This window comes from Vulpes vulpes, chromosome 5, assembly GCF_048418805.1.
Source record: "Vulpes vulpes isolate BD-2025 chromosome 5, VulVul3, whole genome shotgun sequence".
Classification (NCBI taxonomy): Eukaryota; Metazoa; Chordata; class Mammalia; order Carnivora; family Canidae; genus Vulpes; species Vulpes vulpes.
In genome coordinates, this window is record NC_132784.1 from 37,841,110 (window position 1) to 37,868,049 (window position 26,940).

The 26,940-nt window shown below is 36.6% G+C and overlaps 1 protein-coding gene across 1 annotated transcript in view; it reads right to left on the reverse strand.

Moving 5' to 3' along the window:
- The window catches only part of MBD2 (methyl-CpG binding domain protein 2), a 66,703-nt gene that overhangs the window by 12,520 nt on the left and 27,243 nt on the right, over positions 1–26,940 (reverse strand). The window contains exon 3 of the mRNA XM_072757872.1: positions 21,411–21,548. Within this exon, the coding sequence (XP_072613973.1) occupies positions 21,411–21,548 (138 nt within the window). The remainder of the gene's footprint in view (positions 1–21,410; positions 21,549–26,940) is intronic.

The window sequence follows — 26,940 nt, forward strand, 5'->3', positions numbered from 1 at the left end:
CAAAATGTTTTGCCTACTTCCTTGCTCTTGAAACAGGGTGTCACGTTCATGGGCGACTCTCTCCCTGTTTTACAGAGCCCAGATCACTCACTGGCCCCACGTCTTCATTCTGGGCATGAGTCAGAACACTGAAGGTTCCTCATGCTCTATGGGGCCACTGAGGTAAGCAGTTGCTTAGTCAAATACTCAATGTTCCAAGACAGTTCTGTTGTCTTGATTTTTATACCCTTTTTATACTTTGTTTTTCTCTCCTAGTTAGCTATTACTTCTCAATAACGTCATTCATCCGTTCCACGTGTATTTCCTGAGCTCCAGCCAGGAGCCGCCCTGTGGATGCGGCAAGAGATGAGATACACTGTGTCTTTGTCCTCAAGCCTTATCTCTTTTCTAGGCTATCTCTTATTTACTGCAGCCCCAAAAAAACAGATACAGGAATTCCTTAGGACTCTGTATATCTGTCTTTAATCCTGGATATCTGGGGCCGGTCACAAGGAGGTACTGAAAAAATACTGGGACTGAAAAAAATATTGAATGCCTGAATATGGGAGTAACAGGACTCAGAATGAAAGATCCTGAGGGACACACAAACCCAAGCTGAAACCCCAGCTCTAAATGTCAAAACCTGCAATGGCCTCTTCTGTAAAAAGTGACAGCAATGAGCACAACAGGAGACTAATGCAGCGTTTAATAAGGCAATATACGTAAAGTGCCTGTCATGGAGAAGGCACAAGGTTTTTATTTACTTTCAGCAAATTTTGACCACATTGAGCGCTTATATTTTGACTTCTAGATGTATGAAAAGTATCAAGTAATTGCCCTCCAGACTAATGAAAGATATAAGAAAATCTGTTATTGGTCTAAGAGTAGTATGTTGGATCTTGAATAACTTCAATGCTAACACCAAGAATAACTTGCAATAGAAGGCTTCACTCTCTTTTGAAGACCTCTGGTATACGGCGACTCCTTACATCTCCCTATAAATTATGTCACTGGCAGAAAATATGGTCAACATACATGAGGACATGAACGCATTAATCATCATGGGTGAAAAACGGTTAAGTGAAGGTAACAGCTGATAAATGTGATAAATGTCCCAAGAAACCCCACCTGTTATTTCCTTTTTGTGGGACATAATATCTATGCATTGATTATCACAACTATGGGGGAAAAAGCAAGGAAAACAAAAGCCAGTTAATTCCTAACAAAAAAAGGAAAAAGTATTTGGAAAAAATCAGTGGATATGAGATTGTTAAGTCCTTTTATAATAAAATTGTAACTTAACTTGCAAAATAAATCAACACTACCAAAAAACAAAGTATAGAAGTTACTTACAGATGTGATTACTAATATTTTACATAGAAATTCCAATTCTAGATATCAAAAGTTTAATTTTTCACATTCTATAATTTTTAATTCTCAACTTTTAAATTCCTACTAACTTGAAGGAAAATGGTACAGAATTTAAGAGGAAAATTTGCAAAATAAACCTTGGTCTGAGAGATGAGTGTATGGCTCTAGGTTACAAGTCCTGGTATCATCACATGCCATCTGAAAGCCCTCAACTAAGTCTGAAGTTAAATCAGATATGCACTGATTATCTTTGTGTAAATGAAATGCTTATGCCACGAAAATGGAGATGCACAGATTTACGTATGTGTATGTGCCTAAGTCCTCACTCAGCGCTCCCCAGAGGAGGTAGGGGATGTGGGAAAGGTCAGAGAAGGACGAAAAGGCTAGTCTGATAAAAGAAAACACATGTTGGGTACAGGTCACCAGTGCCCTGCTCTCCAACCTTTCCACCACTCATTCAACACTGATCGGCTCACCTAATTTCCGTGAGAACTGAAACAGTCTTCATGAGATAAACGTCTGTTTACAAATCCCTATGTTCCTAACTCGCCTTCCCTATGTTCATCTTCTCAGGCCCCCACCTGTTTTGTGTGTTTGTTTTGGGGCCAGGGGCTTCTTTGCCTTTTAAAATATTTTTTAAATTGACATAGGCATTATGCCAAGTGAAAGAAACTAGTCTTTCATATACTGTATGATTCAATTTATGCTAGTCTTCTACACACTATGTGGTCCATTTATATGATAGTCTGAAGAAGAAAAAACTGTAGGATGGTTGCCAGGGATTAGGGGTAGAGAGAGGGGGGGGGTCTGACTACAAAGGGTCAGTGTGAGGGAATTCTTTGGGGTACCGAAATTGAACTCTGTTTTTTAACAAACACAAACTTTATCCAGCTGCTAGAATTACCATTTTCTTTATGCTCCAAGCCAGTTCCTCAGGCAGTGACTGATTCACACTAACTCCAGCCCCCTGGTCCATTTCAGCCTGATCACCCCATCCCTTTCCCCATAAATCTTCACCAAATTTACTCTAGGAAGTAGCTCCTCTCACCAGATTCAATGACTTTTGCTTTTTTCTCTCTGATCATTTTATAACCGTGACACTGTGGAGAGGTAAAGGGAGGGGAGAAGTCTCCCTTGGCCTAAATGTAAAATTCCCTGATTTGCTCATTTAAGAATTCCATGTTTTTACTAGGTGACAAGTTGTGGCCATCAGGAATTCTTATTAAATTACTTCTCCAGCTTTTAAAAGTCTAAAGGCAAAAAGAAAAGAAGAAAAGAGTAGTGAAGTGAAAAGAAAAGAAAGAAAAGAAAAAGAATCTCCCTAAATTTGTAAGGAGTCTCCCTCTACAATAGCTATCGGGTCTCTTGCACCACACCTTCATAAGCACTCTAGCTTTCATAATACCTGACCCACCCACTGAAAATCTGACTTCACCTGCCAAGTCCAATGATATTCTCAGAGTAACCCTGCTGCCCATGTGAGGCCAAAGAGTCAATGGAGCACTTTTAAGGAGCAGTGATTTCATATTTGGAAAAACTCCCAAAATGTGCTATCACCCCCAGTTATTATATCCCTTCCTAATCCCCACTAATTAGATCTTCCAGGTGCCTCTAATACCTCATTCTCTGTCACCCTCTAGTACATGAGAAAACTGGATCCCTTCCTGTGTGCATTACATTACATTGCCAAAAATCTGAGCAATGTCCTATCCAGTTGACTAGCTGATGGAGAAGCAGCAGCTGGGATTAAAGGTCATCCCAAACCACAGAAGTGTCTAAAATATCAGTGACAGGAGCAATCAGCTTCGAAGGGACCACCTTACTGGACACTCGAGCACATCTTTGTAACTTTGCTCCTCATATGGATGTAGGAAGTACATCCACGACATCAGGCAAGTGCGGATGCCTGTACTTCATCTCTCTTAGAGTCCCCAGGGACAAACGGGATCTTGTGTTAGGAAAGCTGCTTCTTTAGTGAAATGATCAATCTGTTTTCTGAAAATAAACCCAACCCACGATACAACTGTAGTAGCATTTTCTCATCTTAATTGCTGTGGACTTAACTAGAGATTTGGGGGATTTGTTCAACCCATCTTACAGAGGATATCCAAAGAAGAGGTTGAGGAAGAAACAGGGATTGCAAAGCAACTCCTCACAACCACAAGCACACATCTCCGTGTTCTGATGCACCAGGAACTCGGGCTAGTCATGTTTATCGGTACTCTCCTCCATCACCCTGAGCTTGTACTTCCTGAACTATGAAGGAATTTGTGCTTTTCTGGGGAAGTCAGGGTAAGACATTGTACTGGAAAAAACTAATCAGAGGATCGATTCAAATTCAACAAATATTCTTTCATTACCCATTACGGGCAAAGTATTTTGCTAGGCACCGGGGATAGTTATTAGGATAACTGGCAATCACTGCCCTCTCAGAGCTTACTGTTTGGTGGAAAACTAGCAAAACGCTACAAGACAGACAATGACAACCACAACAGTGAAGATACAAAATTAACTTCAACTTGGGAGAATCTGGGAAGGCTTTTAAGAAGAGGCAGCTCTGGGATCCCTGGGTGGCGCAGCGGTTTGGCGCCTGCCTTTGGCCCAGGGCGCGATCCTGGAGACTCGGGATCGAATCCCACGTCAGGCTCCCGGTGCATGGAGCCTGCTTCTCCCTCTGCCTATGTCTCTGCCTCTCTCTCTCTCTCTCTCACTGTGTGCCTATCATAAATAAATAAAATTAAATTAAAAAAAATTACACACTAAAATATTAAAAAAAAAAAAAAAAAAAAAAGAAGAGGCAGCTCTTTTAAAAAAAAAAAGTGTGAGAATTCTACAGAGCAGCAAAGACTACTGCAAGGCAAGGAAGTAGCTTAAGTGGGCAAGGAGGGGAGACAGAGTACTGGTCAGTATTTCTAAGTGTTTTAATGCAAAGGAATAACCACAGTGCCTTACTTTAAATGTATATCCCAAGGTCTCAGCCCTAGGGATTCTGTTCAGTAGGTCTGGGATATGTGGCTAGAAGTACTGATTTATTTTATATGTGTCTTAGGTGATTCTGATGCAGGCCCAGCAATCTCAGTTTGAGAAAGACTGGTTTGGTTTGTGTTGAAAGAATGGCAGTGCATACATAGGGCTGGTGTATACTGATCACCAAGGTTGCCAAGTTTCATTCCTGATTACACCAAAAAGGAAAAAATATATTATTCCATTCTATCCTTGCAGAGGACCGGAGGAAGATATCTGCCTTTCTCTTTTTCACTGCAGGAAGACATGCGGCAAAGTATATTGAAGAGTATACCAAACTGTGTGGGCGTAAATAGAGAAAGAGCTGATGCCCAAGCACATTCTCCTGGTGGAATAAGAGGAGGAGGAAGAGGACAATCTACCATTTACCCACCATGCCCCCTTTCCAGAGGTCCAGCACTATGCTCAGTGCTTTGTGTACAGAAACCCAGTTAATCTTCCCTACAGCACTTTGAAGAAGACGTTATTAGTCCCATACACAGTCACTTACCAAAGGTTGCATAACTAGTCAGTGGTGCAGCTGGAATTAAAACTCAGATCAATGTGATTAAATAAATGGTCCTCAGCTTAACACTAAAAGCTCTGGAAGAGTATTTACATATTTAGCTCTGTGTTAGGTGGTAAGGTACCAGGCCTCAGACCCTTCCACTCATGACATCAAAGGCTGAAAAAGTTCAATAAATGTGACGAAAACTGTCAAGTTACTCTTAATCCATTTGCCAATAACTAATACTGTGTCAGCCTTCAGCTGTAGGCAATCTGTGCTGATGCCTGTCTCCTCCTCATGCAGAATTAAGAGGCCCAGCCTTGTAATATGTTTAGACTAAAGCTAGCATAGAGTTTTAAGAAGGTATCAGTCCACAATTTGGGGTAGCTTCCAAGATTAAAACCAAAGAATTGATGTAATATATATTCCTTGCAAATTAGCTTTCTTAGAATTGCAAATATCGACCCCATCGAACACCAAATTTTTATTTGGTGGGTGGAAAGTAAAGTCTGAGACCCCCTAATCCAAGAAAATGCTTTCGGATGAGTCCCACTAACAACAGAGCAGAAGTAGGCATTTCATCAGGCAGGAGTGGGGGAGTGTTTTACTGAGCATACAAAACTGAAGACTTTTGAATTTTTTCTATAAGAATACTATTTTAGGTTAATTATATTAGTATCTATTTCTCATGAAACATTGAAAAACATGTAGATCAAATATACCAGTATTACATATTCATCCATTATATTTAATTTGAAAAGCACTGATCCATCTGTGTAGTGTTCAAAAAAAATTCACTGATAAAGAGAAATTGACCTATTTATATTCATAACATCAACTTGACAGTCAACTGCCAAGAGTAGGAAGGTTAGGAAAGGTTTAACTTTTGAGTAGCAGAGTGAATGACAGTGGGCTCGAGTTCAAATCCATGCTTTGTCACTGGTTTTATGAAGTTAAATAATTTAACCCGTCTCAATATCAGTTTCCCACTCTATGGAAAGGGACAATAAAAACAACCTCAAAGGGTTATAGAAACTAACTGAGGAGGTTTTACAAACACTTGAACATGCCCAGTACAATGCAAGTATCATTTTACTACATTTTTCACCCATGTCTTTCACTACACTGATCAAACAACAGCATTCAATAAGTAACTGGTCATCTTATTAAAATTAACAAATATAAATAAATCAAAAAGTAATCAACTCTGAAAGGTGAGTATTCATACATGAAGACAGAGCACATGCACACGCATCTGCCCTTCCCTCCCAGGTTTTCGGCTGGGGTTTTCTTGCTACAAGTATCTTAAAACTCTTCCTTTTCATCTTCTCATCCTAGCCAGGCTGCTTCTCGCCTAGACCAACGTTTGTTGGAAGAATTCTGGTGAACAGGACCATCCACATAATTTGCAGGACCCAGTGAATGAAAATAAAAATATGGGGTCGCTAGTTCAAAAAATATTTAGAATTTCAGGATCACAACAGTGAGCATTCAATGAGGCCTGGGCCATTCTAAGCACGGGGCCTGTGCACCTGTGTTCCCATAACTTCGGGGCAATGGTAGGAAGCATAGTGCAGGGGGAAAAGAGGAGAAACTAGTAGAGAAAGGAGACCTTCATGCCATGCAGTAGGACTTAGGAAAATGCTGTGATATAATCTCATTCAGTGGATTTCATAGAAGGAGGGCAACACAAAGTAGTTCTGGCTGGATATATGCACAAAGGGAAGTATTTATAACCTTCCCTTCGCTCCATGTTAAAATAACCCCAAGGGCTTTTCATCCCTCTGGCCACTGCTCATGTGGAGGACCCCGAAAGGATCACTGCCAAGGCTCTCCACAGATGAGTAGTATGACTGAGGAAGGAGGGGACTCAGGGAATGAGAAAACCACAATGGGAAGAACGGTAGGAAGCCTAGAGAAGGATCAGAATTTTGTTCTATTTAAAGGCCAGCAGATAACATGGGTAGCTTTTAATTAAGATTTCCTGAAACTGTCATTTTCTTGTTATTTTTACTCCATCTGTTTCCATGTTGTGAGGACAGTAAATCCCTTAGAAAACCGCAAAAGGGCTCTGTGCTTATTTGAAGAATAGAAGGTAGGAGATAGTGAACACAAACTACATTTCTGCTCTGCAGTGAAATAAGAAGAGAAAGGGGGAGAAGCAAACTCGAACCAGGAACTATGGTTTAAAGTAGTTTCCCAATCTTGGCATTATTAACATTTTAGGGTGGATAATTCTTTGTTGTGATGTTTAGCAGCATCCCCGGCCTACACCTGCTGCGTACCAGTAGCACCACCCCAGCTGTGACATTGCCAAATGTCCCTGCATATATGGGGGAAGATAGGACAAAATCAGGTCTAGGTGAGGGCTACTGGTCCAGAGAAAGAGAAAGAGGGTCGGGAGGAGGTTTACAATGCTAGGGGCCCAAATCTCATAGGTGAAACTCACAGAAGAGCCCTCTGTTGGCATATGCCATGAGTGCAGCCGCTCCTTTCTCAACTTTTGAGTCTCTATCCCAGGTCCTCAATGCGGGCCTTGTAAGAACACTCTAGGTGGCTTGGAGCTGGGTGCCTCTTTTGTCAATGCCAGATGACGGTGTAAGATAAAGCAGAAGTGGGAGAAACATTCTTACCCTAAGAGTTGAAATTTAAGTAAGGCACTTCCACATACAAACATGGTTATAAACAGTAAATACGTTTAATAATTCACACACACCTAAGATAAAGTGGTCTTTTATAGGCTGATCTGAGATGCTAGCACCATTTCTAATATCATTTCTGCTGGAAGATGTAGAGTTCCAAACAACCATGACATTTATATCCCAATCTGTAAGTTAGAAAGAATCTGTATGTACAGATGTTAGAAGGAGCTGTCTATTACTACCAAAGGATCAGAGACCACAGGCATGTGCAAATCTACCACTGACTACTGAGAAAGGCACATCTCCATGCAGAATGATTTTAGGTATTCAAGTACAGGTAGAACAACAAAATAGAACAAAAGGCTGTGGGGCGCCTGGGTGGCTCAGTCACTTAAGCGTCTGCCTTCAGCTCAGATCATGATCCTGGGGTCCTGGGATCAAACCCCATGTTGGAGTCGGGGTCCTTGCTCAGCCTGGAAACTGCTTCTCCCTCTCCCTCTGCTGCTCTCCCTGCTTGTGCTCAATCTCTCTCTCTCTGTCAAATGAATAAATAAAATCTTTAAAGGAAAAAAAAAAAAAGAACAAAAGGTTGATCTTGAACATTAATTTCCATAATTTCTTAATGTGTAGCTATCGTTAGGGTCTGGTCAATTCTAAACTAAAACCCCAGAGAAAAAGCCATCTCATCAAACTGAGCCACACAAAAACTTATAATTGATTTTGGCTCTCATATATTATCTGAAAATGCACCCTCCTTTACCTTTTGAAAGTATAATCTCCACTAAAAAAATTAACTGATCATATAGAAACACACTGAAACTTCAATAATGGAAATAGGTAAATTTCACATAAAACTCCTATATATCTGAATTCCTATTTCTCATCGTTTATTTCAAATATGTGCCAGAAGCTGAATGTCAGCTCCTACATCAAGAAGCTATAATGATAGACTCTTATGATGACCAGGAAAGCCAGGAGCTCAAGCCAAAGGATCCTGAGCTCATCAAATATTCCTTCCACAGTAAATTACATCTGCACCATTTACCCTTTCCTCACTTATCTCTTGTCTCAGAGGAATAAGTATCCTGCTGCCTTTCTCGGATTTATCTCTTCACTTGGCTCTTGGTCGTATCTTTTGTCTCCTCCTGATCTTGTCCGAACAATTTGTCCAACTTCTCCTCCCACATTTTGCATGTTCCTTCTTCCGTTCATTGGGCTTCTTCCTCTCTTTGGGCTTCTTCCCCGGAAGAAACATATACTTCAACACTGATTACTTTTAAAAATGTCCCTATACACTCTACTTCTCCCTCAAACCAGCTCTATCTTCTGCTTTCTATTGGAAGAGAAACCTTCGTTTCCTCACCTTCCATTCATTTCTTCCTTCTAAATTAAACTCTACTCCTATTATTCTGTTAACACTGACCTGCCCAAGGTCACCGTAACCTTGCAATTACCAAATCCAGTTCCTGATTCAAGCCCTTTTGCCCTACCTCACTGTTGAAATCGCCTACTGTCAGAAGACTTTTAAGTCTGCCCTTTATTTTTCTGTATGCTTCTGTATTTTCCATTACTATTAAGCAACAAATTAAAACTAACGGTAAGACTCAAAGAAATTATACTATGAGCAGTTTTATCTAACAAAAACAAATATTTAAAATATATAAATGTGATAGACCTTTTGTGGTATCTGAGGACAGAAGTGTTAATATTTTGTAAAAGAGAAGAACCAAAAGTTACCATTAAAATTTCACTACTTAAAGAGTTTTAATCTGCAGAGTCTTCATCTCTATCAAGAGCAGGATGTGAGACACAACGGTGGCACTAAAATGTTTTAGAGATTAATTTGTGGCTAGGTAGGAGTACAGGGTAACAAAAAGATACTGGTTTGGAAGCTGAGTGCTTCTGTCTCGACTCCATTATTAAATAAATGTGATATCTTACTTAGGCAAGTGACAATCTCCTTGGATGTAACTTCACTAGTAAAATAGAAATACCAATCATTTATCCATCTCAGAAGGTCATCAAAACACTAATTTAACAGAATGAGAAAATGCTTTGAACTTATACAATTTTTATCTAATTTCTCATTTTCTAATGTTAGAATTTCATAAATTCGATGAATATTTGATTCACTTCTCTAAGGCTTTTACTAAATCTAATCAAAGAACAAAGGGCCTTGTTATGTATTTGTAGACTAAAGCAAAATCCAGAAAATGTGCACTTTATATTCACTGACTCATGAAAAACGAAATATGCAAGACACTGGGTTAAGGCTATACAGAGGAATGATGTTTCCTGCCCAGAAGGAATTCACTGTCCAGTTTATAAAATGCTCTATTTCAAATCAATCCCATATGATATCTGAGTTGTCTAGTTCTGGTCAGCAAAAACAACTTAACTTAAATACCATGGACTGCAAACATCAAAAGTCAAACCCTAGCTACCTCCTTATTTTGTGAGAGTGGCCCAGGAAGAAAGGGCAAGATCAGGACAAGAAAATTACTATGTAAATCAAGGAAAAGTTTGACTCATGTGGCTGTGCAAACTACAGTGAGATGGCTTGTTAAGGCAAAAGATAACAATTTGGGCTAAAGAGGCTAGGAGAATGAAGCAAACAGCAAAAATCAGGAGTTGAGGGAGTTGAGGGGGACGGACATGCAGTACCATCTGCTATAGCTGCTTGTCTAGATTTTGTCATAAGCACTACACAAAGTGGGCATACAATACTTGTCAAAATGTTATGAACAATCTTAAACCACTAAGTTTGAAAATTATGAAATATACAAATTCCTAGAAAACATATTCTCAAATTTGATATAAGAAGAAATAGAAAATATCAATACTCATCCACATGCCTATCAAATAAATTGAACGTAATTTCAAGCATTCCCATTTTTAAAAAGGGCAGGGGTAGATGCCTCACAATTAATTCTTCCAAACATAAAAAGAAGTGTACCAATTTTACACAAAGTCTTCCAGGGAACCTTAAAAGAAGGACCACCTCCCAGCTTATTTTACAAAAGCAGCAAAACCTCTATACTAAAAGATTGAGAAGAAAATTAGGAGAAAAGAAAAATGCAAGTCAATCTCTCTAGGGAATATAAGTGCAAAAATCCTAAATCACATAACAGCAAATCAGAACAGCAGTAACAGTGATAATACATCATGACTACCTTGGGCTTAATCCAGGAATTAAGGTTTGTGTAACATTCAAAAGAATCAAGCAGTACAAACTACCTCATAAACTAAACACTATAATTTGCTATATTAACAGAATAAAGAATAAAAACCACTTCAGCATTTAACTAGGTAGAGAAAAAGAATTTGATAAAATTTAATACCCATTCATGAAAAATATTCTTAGTAGACTAGGGAAAGAAGTAAATTGTATTTCCTTAATTTGACAAGAAGTATTTACCAAAAAACCCTACAGCAAGTATCATATATAATGGAGAAATATTACATTCCCTGGTAGCATGAATGAGAGAAGAATACCTGTTATCACTCCTATTCAAGATTATATTAGAAATCCTAGCTAGTGAAATAGAAAAAAAAAAATCAAAGGTTTAAAGGCTAGCAAGAAAGAAATAAAACTCTCATTTGCAGATGACAGGTTTGTCTGTTCATGTATAAGGTTGAAAAGGCTCACTGTTAATAAGTGAATTTACAAAGATAAGTGAGTGGTACAATCTACAAAATCAACTTATTTCTACATAATAGCAACAGATTACTAGAAAACAAAAAAAAATTAATGTAATCACTTGGAGTAGCATCAATATACATCAAATATCCAGAAATCAATTAAAGATATATAAGATCACTAGACTGAAAACTATAATTCTGATATAATTTTATATTTTAATGGAAGGATATATAAGATTTATGAACTGGAAGACTTAACATTGTAAAAATGATAAATCTCACCCAAATTGTCCTAGATTATAATCCTAGCAGGTTTTGGAGAACAGTAGACAAGATGAATCTAAAATTTATGTAGAAATGCAAATAGCCATAAACTAACCAAGATAATCTTGAACCAAGAATAACAACGGTGGAAACATACACTACTAGATGGCAACACCTTTTATAGGGATGCCTGGGTGGCTCAGTGGTCGAGCGTCCACCTCGGGCTCAGGGCGTGATCCCGGGGTCCTGGGATCGAGTCCCACATCGGGCTCCCTGCATGGAGCCTGCTTCTCCCTCTGCCTGTGTCTCTGCCTCTGTCTCTCTCTCTGTGTCTCTCATGAATAAGTAAATAAAATCTTAAAAAAAAAAAAAAAGTCCTTTTGCAAACTATAGTAATGAAGACAGTGAGGTATTAGGAAAGAAACAACAGACCAATGAAATAGACTTGAGTGTAGAAACTGATTCACATTTACAAATAGACCAAAAATAGAACCGGGAGCCCAAAAACTAACTTTCATAAGACTTCCACACTTTCGCGTTTCATTTATGACATGACAATGCAGAGCAATGAAAAAGAATGGTCTTTTCAGTAAACGATGCTGGGGTCAAACCTGATTGTGTCCAGAAAGAATAAAGTTATTTCTAATGTGCAGGTTCTTATTCCCAATATATTTTATGAGAAAGGTACTGGAGGATTAGCTATAATTAAGGGCGTATACAGAGACAGAGGAAGACAGAAATCCAGGAAAGTCCAGTGCAGAAGTACAGCCCAGGAAATCCCTAGAGCCACAGCTACACAGCAGGACCAGAGAATGAATCCAGCCTAAGGCCGGTTGAGGTGACTCCAAGAAAAATACAAGACGGAATCCCATGGATTTCAGCATAATAAAAATATTATTAATGGGCCTGTGGCAGAAATATTAAAGCATTAGGAAAGATTAACTATAATCATAAAGAAACCTAGCATACAATTCTTAAGATTAACAACAACAACAATAAATTATGAAAACCATCCTGATGATGATAGGGCATTATTTGCCCTACCCATGAATATTTTCAGTCATAATAATGTAAACCCTGACTATCCTATTTAACTAAAAACATGATACAACTATGTTGGGAACATGAGAACAGAGAGAACTATGTACTCATCTACCATTGTGAGAAGTCAAATGTCAAAAATTAACAAATAAAGAAATAGTATATTATTCAGAAACACAGAGGTAATTATAAAGGAAAACAACCAGAATTAAGAAAAAAATCCTTCTGGAAATTAGAAGACATAAGAAGTAGGAAAACTACTCTTTGAAACAGAACATTTTTAGTATTTTTTTCATCGATATTCCTGTGTTACCTAGATATTAAAATGTCAAAAACTGTCATGGATCTCCCCACATGATAGCTGAAATATTTTTAGATGGACCAACCACAAAAATACATGATGAGTAGAGGTTACTCTGAATGAATAACCCATGCATTCATTAATTTTTTTAAAAAATTTGTATCTAACCTCTCAGCTGCGACTCTTACCTCCATAAAGACTGACAAGTCTTCAAACCACAGTTTTCTCTTATGGGCTCTAACCCATCATCTTTTACTACCTGGAGATCCCATGATTGCTAGAAGGGTACAAATTTTCTAATACTCATATTCATATTTTATTATAAAAAGAACTGAGCTACCCCTCAGTATTTCCATATTCCTGTCAATGGCATCATTCTCCCAGTTATCTAAATTCTGAGACTCCTTCTTACAGGCATGGCTGATAAGTCAACAAATTTTGTCAATTACTTTATGACCAACATGAAATAGATCTTTCATTTTTGCCCTAATTTCCTATAGTTTCTTCAGTGTTCTACTAGCCTTAAGTCATTCCTCATATTACATACAGTAACCAGATTAAGACCTCTATCTAGAATGTTCTCAAAAAAAAAAAAAAAATAGAATGTTCTCCCCATATTTCTCTGCTGTTGAAGACCATATAGGCTCTCCTTTGCTTTTTTTTTTCATTGCACTTATCATACCATGATAATTATATATGCGTTTGTCTGTCTCTCTCCCTGTTACATTAGGAGTTAAGAGCCATGAAGTCAGGAGCTGTTGTTTTGTTCACTGCAGTACCCCCACTACTTAGGTAAGTATCTGGCACAGGTTGAAGGCTCAGTTAAAGATTTTTTAATTTAAAAAGTTCGTCAATTCAACAAATGCATATTAAGCACTGACATAATGGAGATACTGTGGATAAAGGATGAATAACTAATACAGTTAGATCAGAAAAGAATAAAGGAGGGATGCTAAGGAGGATCTCTAAATCCAGATTTTTCTGAACAGGTAAAGTGAGTTCAGACTTGAAGGAGGAGTAGAAAATAGGTAATTAAATGTAGGAAAGAAAACAGCATGGAATATGACCAGAGAACGCAAGAGCAGGATGTGGGCATGGAGTGGGGAATGAACAGCACATTCAAAACTCTGAAAAAAGTTTCATGGGATCCCTGGGTGGCGCAGCGGTTTGGCGCCTGCCTTTGGCCCAGGGCGCGATCCTGGAGACCCGGGATCGAATCCCACATCAGGCTCCCAGTGCATGGAGCCTGCTTCTCCCTCCACCTGTGTCTCTGCCTCTCTCTCTCTCTCTGTGACTATCATAAATAAATAAATAAATAAATAAATAAATAAATAAATGAATGAATGAATGAATGAATGAAAAAAGTTTCATGTGATTTGAGTGTAGAACAAGGAAAGAAAGTAAGGCCAAAGAGATAAGTAAAAGCCAAATGATGAAGTACTTTGTAAGTCATGTCAGGTGTTTTTTACTTTGTACAGCATTATTTAGGGTGTTTGGGGGTTTTTTTTCCCCCTTAAAATTTAACAGGAATCATTGAAACATTTTCAGAAGAATAGAACTATCAGATCTTCATGTCAGATGGAGTTTCTGGATGCAAAATGAAGAAAGAATTGAAGAGAGTAAGATAGGAAGCAGAGAAATGAGATGAAATGACATTTACCTGGTATGGAGGAGATACAGCAAGTGAGTATTTACAGAGGCAGAGTCAATGGGATTTGTTAGCTAATTACATGTTTCGAGTAAATGATAGGAAGAATCTAGGATAATGCTGAGTCAGTGGGAATTTCACTGGGAAAAAGCACATAAAACAGGCCAGTTTGATAGGATGATGAAGGAGATTATAAGATAAATTAGAAGTGCTGGTAAGACTTCCAAGCAAACAATGTTAGTAGGGTGATTGATACAAACAACTGAAGCTTAGGATAAAGACGTAAATTTGGAAATCATTAACATTTAGATGATAAATGAAGCCATGAGAATGAATGAAGTCCTCCATACAGATACAGAGAAGAATGCACTGTATTCCCTGGGAAATCTCACAATTCTAAAAGATGGAGAGAGCAAAAGGAAACTAAGAAAGGGAATCAGAAAAAAACAAGGAAGGAGGAAAAGCAATAAAGTACAGTGTCACAGAATAAAAGAGTATTTCAGAAGCCAGGAGTAGTCACAGTACCTAACGCTAAAGCAGGTCATGTAGTGCAATTTAAGGACTGAAATTTATCCATCCAATGTAATAAGGATCATCAGCAATCTTCATGATGAGAGTCATTCAAATGGCAGAGCGGAAACAAAAGTGGTATTTCAGAGATATAAAAACTAAGAGGGCAGCCTGGGTGGCTCGGCAGTTTAGCACCGCCTTCGGCTCAGGGCGTGATCCTGGAGACCCGGGACTGAGTCCCACGTCGGGACTGCATGGAGCCTGCTTCTCCCTCTAACTGTGTCTCTGCCTCTCTCTCTCTCTCTCTCTCTCTCTCTCTCTCTCTCTCATGAACAAATAAATAAAATCTTAAAAAAAAAAAAAACCTGAAAGATAAGGTGGATATTAAATACACACCTACGAAGTCTAAGAAGTTTGACTGTAAAAGGAAAAGAATTGGGGAAGAGGCTGTTTAGAGAGAAGTCAACAGTGAAATGTAGTGGACATAATCCATTGAGCGAGATCTCTGAGAAGGTAGGAGGGAATGCATCTGGGGAGCACAGATGTTTGAATTAGCTTTAGGCCACAAGGAGATATGTTCACATTCGGTTAAGAGGGGTAATAAAAAAGCTACTTAGTCCCTTATTCAAATACCTCTAAACATTTCTCATTTGCAAAGTTAAACACAAATGCTTTAGTTTGTTCAACTACAGTAGTATTCAAATAAATGCAAATTTTAAATGAAAAACCATTTTTATATATTGAGTTAATACTCAATGGCAATAAAGGTAAGCTAAAACTGGAATGCACATAACTTATCCATAGACTTCTAAAGTGGTGTAACCCTTTGGCAATCAATTTGCCAATATGTATCAAAAATCATAAATATTCACACTAATTGTATTTCTGGGAAATAAAATAAAATCAGACTAGAGTCTGATGAAACAATGTAAAATATAGGAAGGAACTTAAATAGAGACTCACTGGAGTACTACTTATAATAGTGAAAAACTGGAAATAACACTAAGTTAATAGTCAAGTAAATTAGATGCTAGCATAATACACAGTTGTTGGAGCAATATAAATGAATTATAAAATCATAGCACATAAACTATATAAAACATGGATAAATGTATATAATATAATGGCATGTGTACATATTAAAGTATGTACATACATATATATTCTATGACCATGATGTTATCAAAAGTTGCATTAAAATATTGAAAGAATATTTAAAAATGCTAAAACACTATTGTAATTGCATTATAAAAAAGAAATGAGAAATTTTTTATCTATCCCAAATTTCTTTCTTATAATATAGCAAATGATAACAGTTTTAAAACTTGTAAAGACTGACATTTAAGGAAACCCATTATAACACTCTCAATTCCCACTCCTTCCCATGAAAACCCTGATCTCCAAATTTATCCTCTCATTCCTTGTTCATTCCCATTATAACAGTTTTGCTAACACTACTACTTTCCCTAACTGGAATGTCCTCGCCCTCCCATCTGATTTTCTAAATCCCACTCAATCTGTGAAGTCCAGCATATGTCCCGTATCTTTTCTAAAGATTTCCCCAACCCTCCCAGCCACAGTAAAACCACCCCCTGGAACACCTACAGCACTGGTGTATACTATTTATATGACCCTTTGTACATGGCATCTTTCCTCCATCACCCAGAATAATATTTTTAAGTTAGTAGAGGACAACATGTCACCTATTTCCTCTGCCCAGGCAGCCAGTTTTTCTAGCTAGAGAAAAGGAATATAATATCTTCCATGGAACTCTATGCTTTAGCTTGTCTTTTTCTCAATCATAAGAACATTAAAATAAGACTATACTAGAAATAACCCGCTAAGGTTAGGAAGAGGTAAATGCTGTTAGAATATCTAGAATGAAGAGTAATCTTATGGGTGATAATTAAATACTGAAAGATTTTACAAACTTTCATATATAAGGTCTTCAGACATTTAGAGTACACATGCTTTTAAAATTTAATTTCATTTTGAAAGTTTCTTCTAACATTTTAAAATATTCACTCTTGGTTACTATCAAAAAGACAAGAGATAGTAAGAGCTAGCGACGATGTGGGGAAAAGGGAACCCTCATGCAGTGTTGGTAGGAATGTAAATTGGTACAGCTGCTATGGAAAACAGTGTGGGGGTTTCTCAAGAAATTAAAAATAGAACTCTCATTTGATCCAGCAGCAATCCCACTTCTGAGTACATATCCAAAGGAAATGAAATTCCTGTCTTAAAGAGGTACCTGCACCACCATGTTCACTGCAATATTATTCACAATAGCCAAGGCATGGAAACCACCTAAGTATCTACCAACAGATGAATGGTTAAAGAAATATTACCAGCCATAAAAAAAGAAGGAAATCCTACCATTTATAACAACATAGATGAATCCTGAAGGCATTATGCTAAGTGAAATAAGTCAAGCAGAGAAAGACAAATACTATATGATCTTACTTTATATGTGGAATCTAAAAAAACTGAACTCATAGAATCAAAGAGAAGACTGGTGGTGGCCAGGGGTGGGGGTGGACGGAGTGGTGATGGTCAAAGGGTATAAACTTCCAGTTATAAGATGAGTAAGTTCTGGGGACCTGATGCACAGCATGGTGAATGAATACAGTTAACAATACTGTATTGTATACTCGAAAGTTGCTAAGAGAGATCTTAAACGTTCTCACCATCACCACCACCACCACCACCACCACAATTATAGGAAGTGATGGCCATGTTATCTAACCTTACTACATTATCATTTTGCAATGTATATGTGTTTCAAATCACCATTACACTGTAGACTTTCAACTGATACAATGTTAATGTCAATTATATCTCAATAAAGCTGGGGAAAAAAATCATTCTAAAAAAAAAAAAGGATGACTGCTAGAAGAAAGTAAAGTTTCATATCTTTTGAGAGAAGAATAAGCAAATAAAAGAAAAAAATCTAAGATTAAATAGAACATTTAAATCCACTTTGCTGATTTTCAAATATTTATTTTTTAGTTAAAAAAATTTAAATATTCTGTAAGGAATGTAACTAATTCTCAAAGACTATTAAAAACACCTACAGCCTATTAGCACCCTATAGCACCCTATACATAATAATTAAAAGGAAGTATTAATGGCTCAAAGATGGAAGTTTCTTTGAATTGAGGATAAAAGAAAAAGCAAGAGACCAGAAAGTGTCAAAGATGACAGCATCAAGGACATAAGAATGAAACAGAAATGTGAGTTCTTCAAATATTGAAGTAAGAAAGCTAGGAAAGACACCTTAACAGCAAAATCATAAATCAATTAGGTTAAAAAGATTTTTGGACATGATCTTACAGTTTGGGATAATAGTCTCATAGTTGGTAGAGTTCGCTTCACCCCACTCCAGATTTCTTTTTAATCTAATGAAAAGATAAGCACTTATCAAATATACTGAGAGTATATATATAAATATCTAGCTATTCACCCTATCAGAAGATTTTACAAATTCCACCTCTACCATATGGCTTTAATTATAGGCAGAAATCACTGCTGAATTCTGTTTACTGCACTTTTGATTACATGCCCTAATTTGCAATTTTAAAGTTAAGGGATTTTTCAAGTAATCAATACATTAGAAATTTATACATCATCTACTTTGTAAATTCAAATCAGACTGCCATATAATGACGCAGGCATAGGATGTTTGTTATATATGACAGAATTATTAATTTCTATGATAGCTTCACTTCAACCTAACCTATTCAAGGTAGAACCTGTTAAAAATCCAAAAATCTAATCCTGGTTCTAGGTCTCAAAATTCAACCCTCTAAAACGAATTATAATACCACTAGTTTGAATGCCTTCTTAAAAGACTGTGACATGGTTAAGAAATAAAAACATTTATATCTACAGGAGTCTCAAAAATAGAAACCTCTTTGTCTAGTATTTTTACTGCATGATCAAAATAACTTCTCCAAATGGAATATCTGGCAATTTATACTGCCAATCTAGTTCAACGAGGCTGTGTAAAAGCACAGTTGGAAGAATTATTTTTGTCTATTTTTTTGGTCAACTATCTCCTCAACAACAACAGTTGATTAGCACACATCTGTCAAAATGTAATTTAAATCAACATCTTTCCTTTACTTAAAAACCTGAACCTATACTGGAATAATCAGAATGACAGATTGTTTTTTTAAAACAGTAGTATAAAAAAATAAAAATAAAAAATAAAAAAATAAAACAGTAGTATAAAAGTTGTCTCTGCTATTTTCCTATAGTTGGCCAATGCCCTGTCCTTCATTTTAAAATCCTATTAGTGAGACAGAAGCCAAATATTACCTCAATTCTTATGTTGAAGGTAAAGACAGGGGAAAGACAACTAATGCCTTGGTATAATCAAAAACAGCAAAAACTGTCAGGTGACATGAGGATAAAGGGGAAAACAGTTCAAACTTTTGGAGCGCTGACCTCCTAAATAATTTTAAGACTTCCTGTCTATGCAAGCTAAAAGGAAGATAAAATCCTCAAAAGTTCTGGGTTAAAATGACATAAGATTTGGTGCATGTGGGGAGGGGAGGGATTTAGCTTTTCTGACATGCTCTTTTCATCGGAGAACAATGCCACAAACTTTAATAAAAGAATGAAAATGTAAAACGACTCAATGTATCAGTGAATAAGGAACAACTGATCTGATTATTTCAGCTTTAAAACTCTGTTACCACTGTTCTCTAGAGCCAGGTAAATACCCAGCAAATACAGTTAGTACAGTTGTTAAAATCCGTAACTGAACTTAGGTACAGAAAACAATTAAGTTACTGTTTAAATCACCATAATCTGCTACTCAATTGGCCTGTAAAATATGTGCGTTTATAGACTATATTGAGAATGATTTGGCAAAGAAAAGATGAGGATAAAATCCATCTACTACCTATTCTCAATAAGACAACTCCAGTTTCCAGTATGGAACTATTATTAGTAGTTATTCCACTTTATCTTTTGGGCTTTTTTGAGGCAAACTGTCTTACCCAATTACATGCTTTGAAAATTTCAACTGATAAAAATCTGTACAAGGAAATGATTTTAAAATCACCATAAAGCCAAAGGACGAGATGTTCAAGACTTTAGACAGTATCTAAGAGAGAATACAATCAGGGAATGGCTTTACCAAGGCGGGCAGAGGTCAGAATGGCGGAATTCCTTCCCTGTTGTAATGAATATACTAAAACCACCAGCGGTTTGGTGACTATCCCTGGGTACAGTAGTAAAACAGAAGGGGAAAGCCTGGTACAGAAAGCTGAATGGCCCAGAGAAAACCTAAGTGGTGACAAGAGCCTAAAGGCACATGCAGGTACGCATCTTTTATATTGGATGTGATACACTTACATGGCCCCTGTTGAATCTCTTGGGGACCAACAGTAAAGCAAGTTTAGAACTTCAAATCTTGAGACATCTATAGCAAGATGCTGATCCAATGTGGCTCCAAATATCTTCTGTTTTCCTGGCTCACCTGAAGAGGAAAAAACACTACAGAGGATGTGGGAACTGAATTTCTTTATGTAGTTTCTTCTAGAGCAACTGTCTGAAAGTTTTGGCCCAATCCTTTATGAAGTCTGGAGATGAGACACTTGAGGGACTAGTGAAAAACAAAATTCAAATGAAAAGGTGGAGTGAGGAATCTAAATGGGGAATACGAGAGCAAAAGATAACCGTCGTAGGTAAATCAGCATTTCTACTCTGTAAGTGGGAGGAGGCAGAGAAAGGAGAGAAAAAAATATGCACAGATGTTTCTCCCTCCACTCCCTCACCCCAATTGCTACTAAAAATTTCCGAAGTACCTAAACTTTTTGACCACAATTAGGGAGTGAATAAGCAAGGTTATTTGGAAAGGTAAGCATTTTGTCAAGTCTCCCTCCCCGGGCTATGTGACATTATTAAGCAGTAGGGAGGCCTCTCAGATAATACTTTTTTCTAAGAACAGATTCTGGTGTAATACAGCTTGAAGCAATAAGAAAGAGAAATATAAACTCAATTTCTGCAAAAATGGAAGTCACAGGACAATATACCATATTGACAAAGTTTATTTAATTCTGTTTTTCAAAAGGGGAGGGACGGCTTTCATATAATAAGAAATCAGAACAAAAAGTAGTTTCTATGTAATAGAAAATATTTTTAAACTAAGCAACACAACTGCATGCTTCATCCCCTCAGGAAATATTATCCCCTGGAAAGATAATCTTAAAAAAAAAAACAACTAAGATTAGCAAAAGCAAATCTGATGTACATTACCACACAAAAGCATAAAAATGTAGTCCATAATATTTAGATTCATTTTAGTAACTTTTTTCTTAAAACATTTTACCTAAATATTATATTATTCTCCAGCATTCATGTAATAGCCTAGAACATAGAACAATTTTCTTTCCAAATATTTTCCATTTTAACCAGTTTACTTGAACTATGTCTGGTAAAAATACCAGAATTTACTGACAAATAGGATTGGAGAACCAATTAGATCCTTACCTGACGTGGCTGCTCATTCATTCGTTGTGGGTCTGATTTCACTTTATTACTAGGATGATTTGTGACTTTGGTTACTGGTTGTTTGAAAATTGATGCGGTTTGTCTAATTGGCAATGTTGTATTCAAGTCTGGTTTACCCTGTGGATATAAGCATGTTTTCATTAATAGATATTACATATAAATATAATTTGGTGAATTTTTTATTAATTATCCATTACTTTTAAGTTTTTATTTAAATTCCAGTTAGTTAACATACAGTGTAGTGTTAGTTTCAGGTGTACAACACAGTGATTCAACATTTCCATACATTACCCAGTGCTCATCACTAGTGCACTGCTTCATCCCCATCATCTATTTAACCCATGCCCAAACCCCCTCCCCTCTGGTGACCATCAGTTCTCTCTATAATTAAAGAGTCTGTTTCTTGGTTTGTCTCTTTTTTTCCCCCTTTGATTTTTAAGTTTACTTATTTAAATAATCTCTACACCCAATGTGGGGCTCGAACTCACGACCGTGAGATCAAGAGTCACATGCTCCTCTGACTGAGCCAGGCAGGCACCTCCGTTTTGTTTCTTAAATTCCACATATGAGCAAAATCACATAGATGGAGCTAGAGATTATTATGCTAAGTGAAATAAGCCAGAGAAATACCATTATCCATTACTTTAAATCATATTATACCAAACTTCTCAATCTCAGTATTATAAATACTCGAAAGGACACTTTTAGCACTTCATTATACAAGACATACATGAAGTTTTCCTATCATAAAAAGCTTTATTTTTTTTATAAAAAGCTTTCTGTGTATTTTAAAATGTAAGGAAATTATCTATACGTAATTCATGATTAATTTGATTAGCAAGATATTCAGGACTTTTAAATGAATGAATTGTGCTTATGGGTAACACAAAAAGGAGCATTTTCAGAACAATCATCAGGACAGCAATCATCTCAACACTTGAGAATGGAGGAAAATATGGTATACTTGGCCTTTAAAATGTGAACAACCTGGTCAGCTATTAGGAGGCTAGGTTTACATAAAACCATATAAGTTAAACTTCACTCTCATATAAAAAGATAATTAGAAATGGAAGTTCTAAAAAATAGAACTCAATTTAGCAACAAACATATATTTTAATCAACCAGTAAATAAAATCTAAGATTTGTTATAGTAAAGTCAAAATGTGGCAGAGTTACTATTAAGTTCATTTGCGATGGAGGAACAGAGGGGCAAGGAAAGAGAAGGAAAAAAAGAACAAAATGTGATTTAATCATTGTATATTTTGATTCTGGCAAAAATATATATATACATAAACAGACATCTGTATCTGAAACAATATACATCTGGTATTTTCGATAAATACACTGGATAAATCTATAGGATATTCAATGAACTTTTGTCTTTACAACTATCCCCAGATAAAAATTGTACTATCAACTTCCAGGCTCCAAAAGAATGGTTCTCAAACTTCGGCACACATCCCTACCACCCAGAGGATTTATTAAAACATGATTCCTGGGCCTCAACCCTAGAGATTCTGATTCAGGAGAGATGAGGTGAGGCCTGGGAATTTGCATTTCTATTAAGGTTGCACACGATGCTGATGCTACTGATCCAGGGACCACCTGGAGAACCACTACTCTACAACAAAGACTGCAAACTGGTTGCAGAAGAACCAAGTTTAACCCATAGGTGTAATTTGTTGTTTTTAGTGTATTAAAATGAGTGAACATCTACAAGATCTGGAGATTTCACATAAAATCCAGATTCTAGATTAAAAACTCAAAGATCTAGAAATACTGGACTTGATTTGGCCACAACAGGCCATAATTAATTAGTAATAGCTGCTCACAAGGGTTCCCCTTTAGCGAAATTCCTCAACAACTCAGTTTGCATTACCCGGCTAAGCCTGAGGTGTTGAGCTTATGACCTCTGCTTAAAGAATGTTATCAATGCAAGAAAGGTAAGCAACAGAATAAATCAAACTGACAACTAGCACAATCATGGTATTACTTGGACACATTATGTGTCCCCTCCACACATCCCTTCTTTTCTGTATGTATTGGGCATGCTTGATGTTCCTTTATCTCACTCACTTTTCTCCGAATGTACGCGCTCACCTTTAGGAGATAGATTCATCTTGTTTGTTTGCTTTTCATAATCTCTACACCTAACATGGGGCTCAAACCCACAACCCCAAGATGAAGAACCATCTGCTCTTCCAACGGAGTCAGCCAAGAACCCAGGGACATATTCGCCTTAAATAAGACTAACAATATTTCTCAGGTATTTAGCTTCCTTATCTTTATAGATTTTCAAAAAAATTTGATTTAGAAGTGAGCAAATTTGACCGACAGGCTACAAAATAACCACTTAGGATGCCACTTTAAAGGTGTGAAACTTAAGAATGTCTATTTTTAAAAGCTCTCTTGGATGGGGCACCTGGTTCGCTCAGTTGGCTAAGCATCTGACTGGATTTCTGCCGAGGTCATGATCTCAGGGTCCTGAGAATGAGCCGACAAAGGGTTCTGCGCTCAGCAAGAAGTCTGTCTGCTTCTCTGCTTCTCTCTCCCTTTGCCCTTCCCCCAACTCACATATGCATGTGTGCTCTCTCTCAAATGAGTACGTAAATCTTAAAAAAAGAAAAAAAAAAGCTCTCCTAATAATTCTGTGATGCACAGATGGCTTGGACACCTCTGATTTATGACATCTAGACCATTCTGAGGCCCTAAGTGAAGCCATTCAAATTATAAAATGTTTATTATTCAATCCTAAAGAAGCTTAAAGAGAACTTTTCCTGTCACTAGTTATGATTAGTATTATCACTAAATCATACTTTCTTTGGTTTTTAAATGTTTTCATTCTTTTTTTTTTTTTTTTTTTTTTAATTTATGATAGTCATAGAGAGAGAGAGAGAGAGGCAGAGACACAGGCAGAGGGAGAAGCAGGCTCCATGCACCGGAAGCCCGACGTGGGATTCGATCCCGGGTCTCCAGGATCGCGCCCTGGGCCAAAGGCGGGTGCCAAACTGCTGCGCCACCCAGGGATCCCCAATGTTTTCATTCTTAATAAAGAACAATATACTCTGCTGGTATTAACAAGATGGCATCAGTGGACACTGCCACTGTTTCTATAAGTCTCTAAGATTTTCATTGTTACAAAGGATGACTAGAGACAGTGGGGACTATTCTAAATGAATCCTGAATCTACAAAGACTGGAAGGAAGCATGAAACATATAAAACTACTGGTGCTATAACAGTAAGATTGCCTTTTTTTAATTAACTTATGTTTTTGGTGCGATAAGTAAAAATTAGAAGAAAAAGCTGGCTTAAAATATTCAAAATACACAATTCCCACTGTCTGAGACAGTGCATTCCTCGGTGGAATGGAGTAAGAGATTATTTTGACTTTCCTTGTTTTCTCCTTTTAACTAACTTGAAAGCTCTGAAGAGAGAATTTTTTTACTAATTAATTTTGTATTCCTAAACAGTGGCATGTAATCTGAAAAACTGGCCTAACTGGTTCTCCCAGAAACTGTCACAAAAACACTAAATTGTATTAGCACTCTCACCTGAGGAGTGCCATTGTGCCCAGTTGTGTCTGAGTCCTTGTAAATAACTATCAATCCTCCATAAACTTAGAAGTCATAAAGCAAACACTTTTTTAATGGGCAAGATTAAAACTATTCCTATAGTTGTAATCTTCCCTTTCAGTGTAAGAAAAAGTAAAGCAGAAGTTTCTTATATCACACAATTAAAATGGCAAACACACACATTCTAATATTAGAAAGAAAAAGTTTCCAACCTTGATAAATCTTCTCAGTATACAGGCTATCCCTCAAATCAAAATTTAATGTATTTTATAATAATGGGTATATTAGGCTGGAAGTACTCAACTCAATTTTTGAGACTCTTCTACCCCATTAGGTGCTGGGAGGAATACAAAAATAAATCTTTAAATTAAAAAAAAGACATTTATTTCATCTCTTTCCAATAAATATCTGAGGTGGATCTATGTATACTCAGAATGAATATGCAATAAAAAAATCAATTTTTAAAACAGAGAATCAGTGACAGGGAGAAAACATATTTCCTTTTGAAAAGATTAATAGTGATCAATACTAGAGCTGAGCATCAAAAGTGGAGCTGAAATTTCTAGAAGCCTGGGTGAAAAGAGAAGCATTAAATCATGCAGGTATTAGATCAGAGAAGAGGAAACATACCAATTAATAAGGAAAACAAAGCGTCCTGCTATTAAATCTAGAAAAAAATTAAAGACACTGACATACAACAAATATTAAGCAAATTTCAAATGCTTTTTCGTTTTCAGTGACCTTCCTTAAAAGCCAAGAACATATAAAGGAAATTTAGAGAAGGTGATTCATAAAGGGACTAAACACCAGTGTGGTCTAATTATCATGTACCTTTCAGTTGACCTAAGTTGACTAAGGCAAGAAATGAGGATAATTAAAGAGGTAGACGAAGAGCATATGTCATAAACAAGTGATTTTCAAACATTTCTGCACTCTTAGCAGCTAAAAAACTTTTGAAAATATGTATACCTCACCTACAAGCTGACATCAAACTTTAATTGCAAAAAATGCACTTACGAGTTTAAATACTGACACTTTGATAATAAACATACCACTTAGAGATGTATCAAACAGAACCTAAATATACCCACCATCAATATACCCACTTACACATGAACAAAATCTTCAACTGTTACATTTTATTTCCTTTTCTCTTTGAATACTTCCATTCCCAAAGTTATTTCCTATTTTTAAACTTGAAAACCTTTAATTGATCATTTATAGATGACGACATGATTTTTTTTTAAACCTTTTGTGACCACAATGATTTTTAAAAAAAATAAATTTCTGGTTTACTACATCAGTAGTATGTAACTGCCCCCAAATAGTAAATTACATATTAATAAATGAAATAAAAATTAGACATATTAAAGGAGAGAGTTTTTAATTCAAAATTAACTTCATGGGCTTGGATGAGTATCACTAGCTTCTAGAATGGGTCCAGATTTAGTACCAATTCTGTTCCTATTCATTTTTTATAGATGGAACACCAAGAAATCTTGTTCACATAAATGAGTAAATAGAATGAGTTTTGTCAGTCTTTCAATTTCTTTTGAGTTATATGTCAAAATTTACATAGTGAACCATCAAAATTTTTTAATAATCGACATCTACATTAAGTTCTCTATAAATTTTAGATAATTATATTGGCAGAAAGACTTGACTATTATCAAGTAATTCATTTTCTTAGCATCAATACCAGTGTTTCAAATTATTCCTTTACTAGATCTCAAACATTTTGCACAATGGTAATAAGGCAGACAAAAAGTGTGCTCTTCTGTAAAACGGGAACTGAGGGAAAAAGAACCTGTACCTCCATCTCAGGTGCATGCTCACATCAACTGCAAGAAAGAGTATACATGAAAGTTAAGGATACAGTAATACTCCTTTAAAATCATCCTTATTGTATACTATGTAAGGTTATAAACAGCAAGAA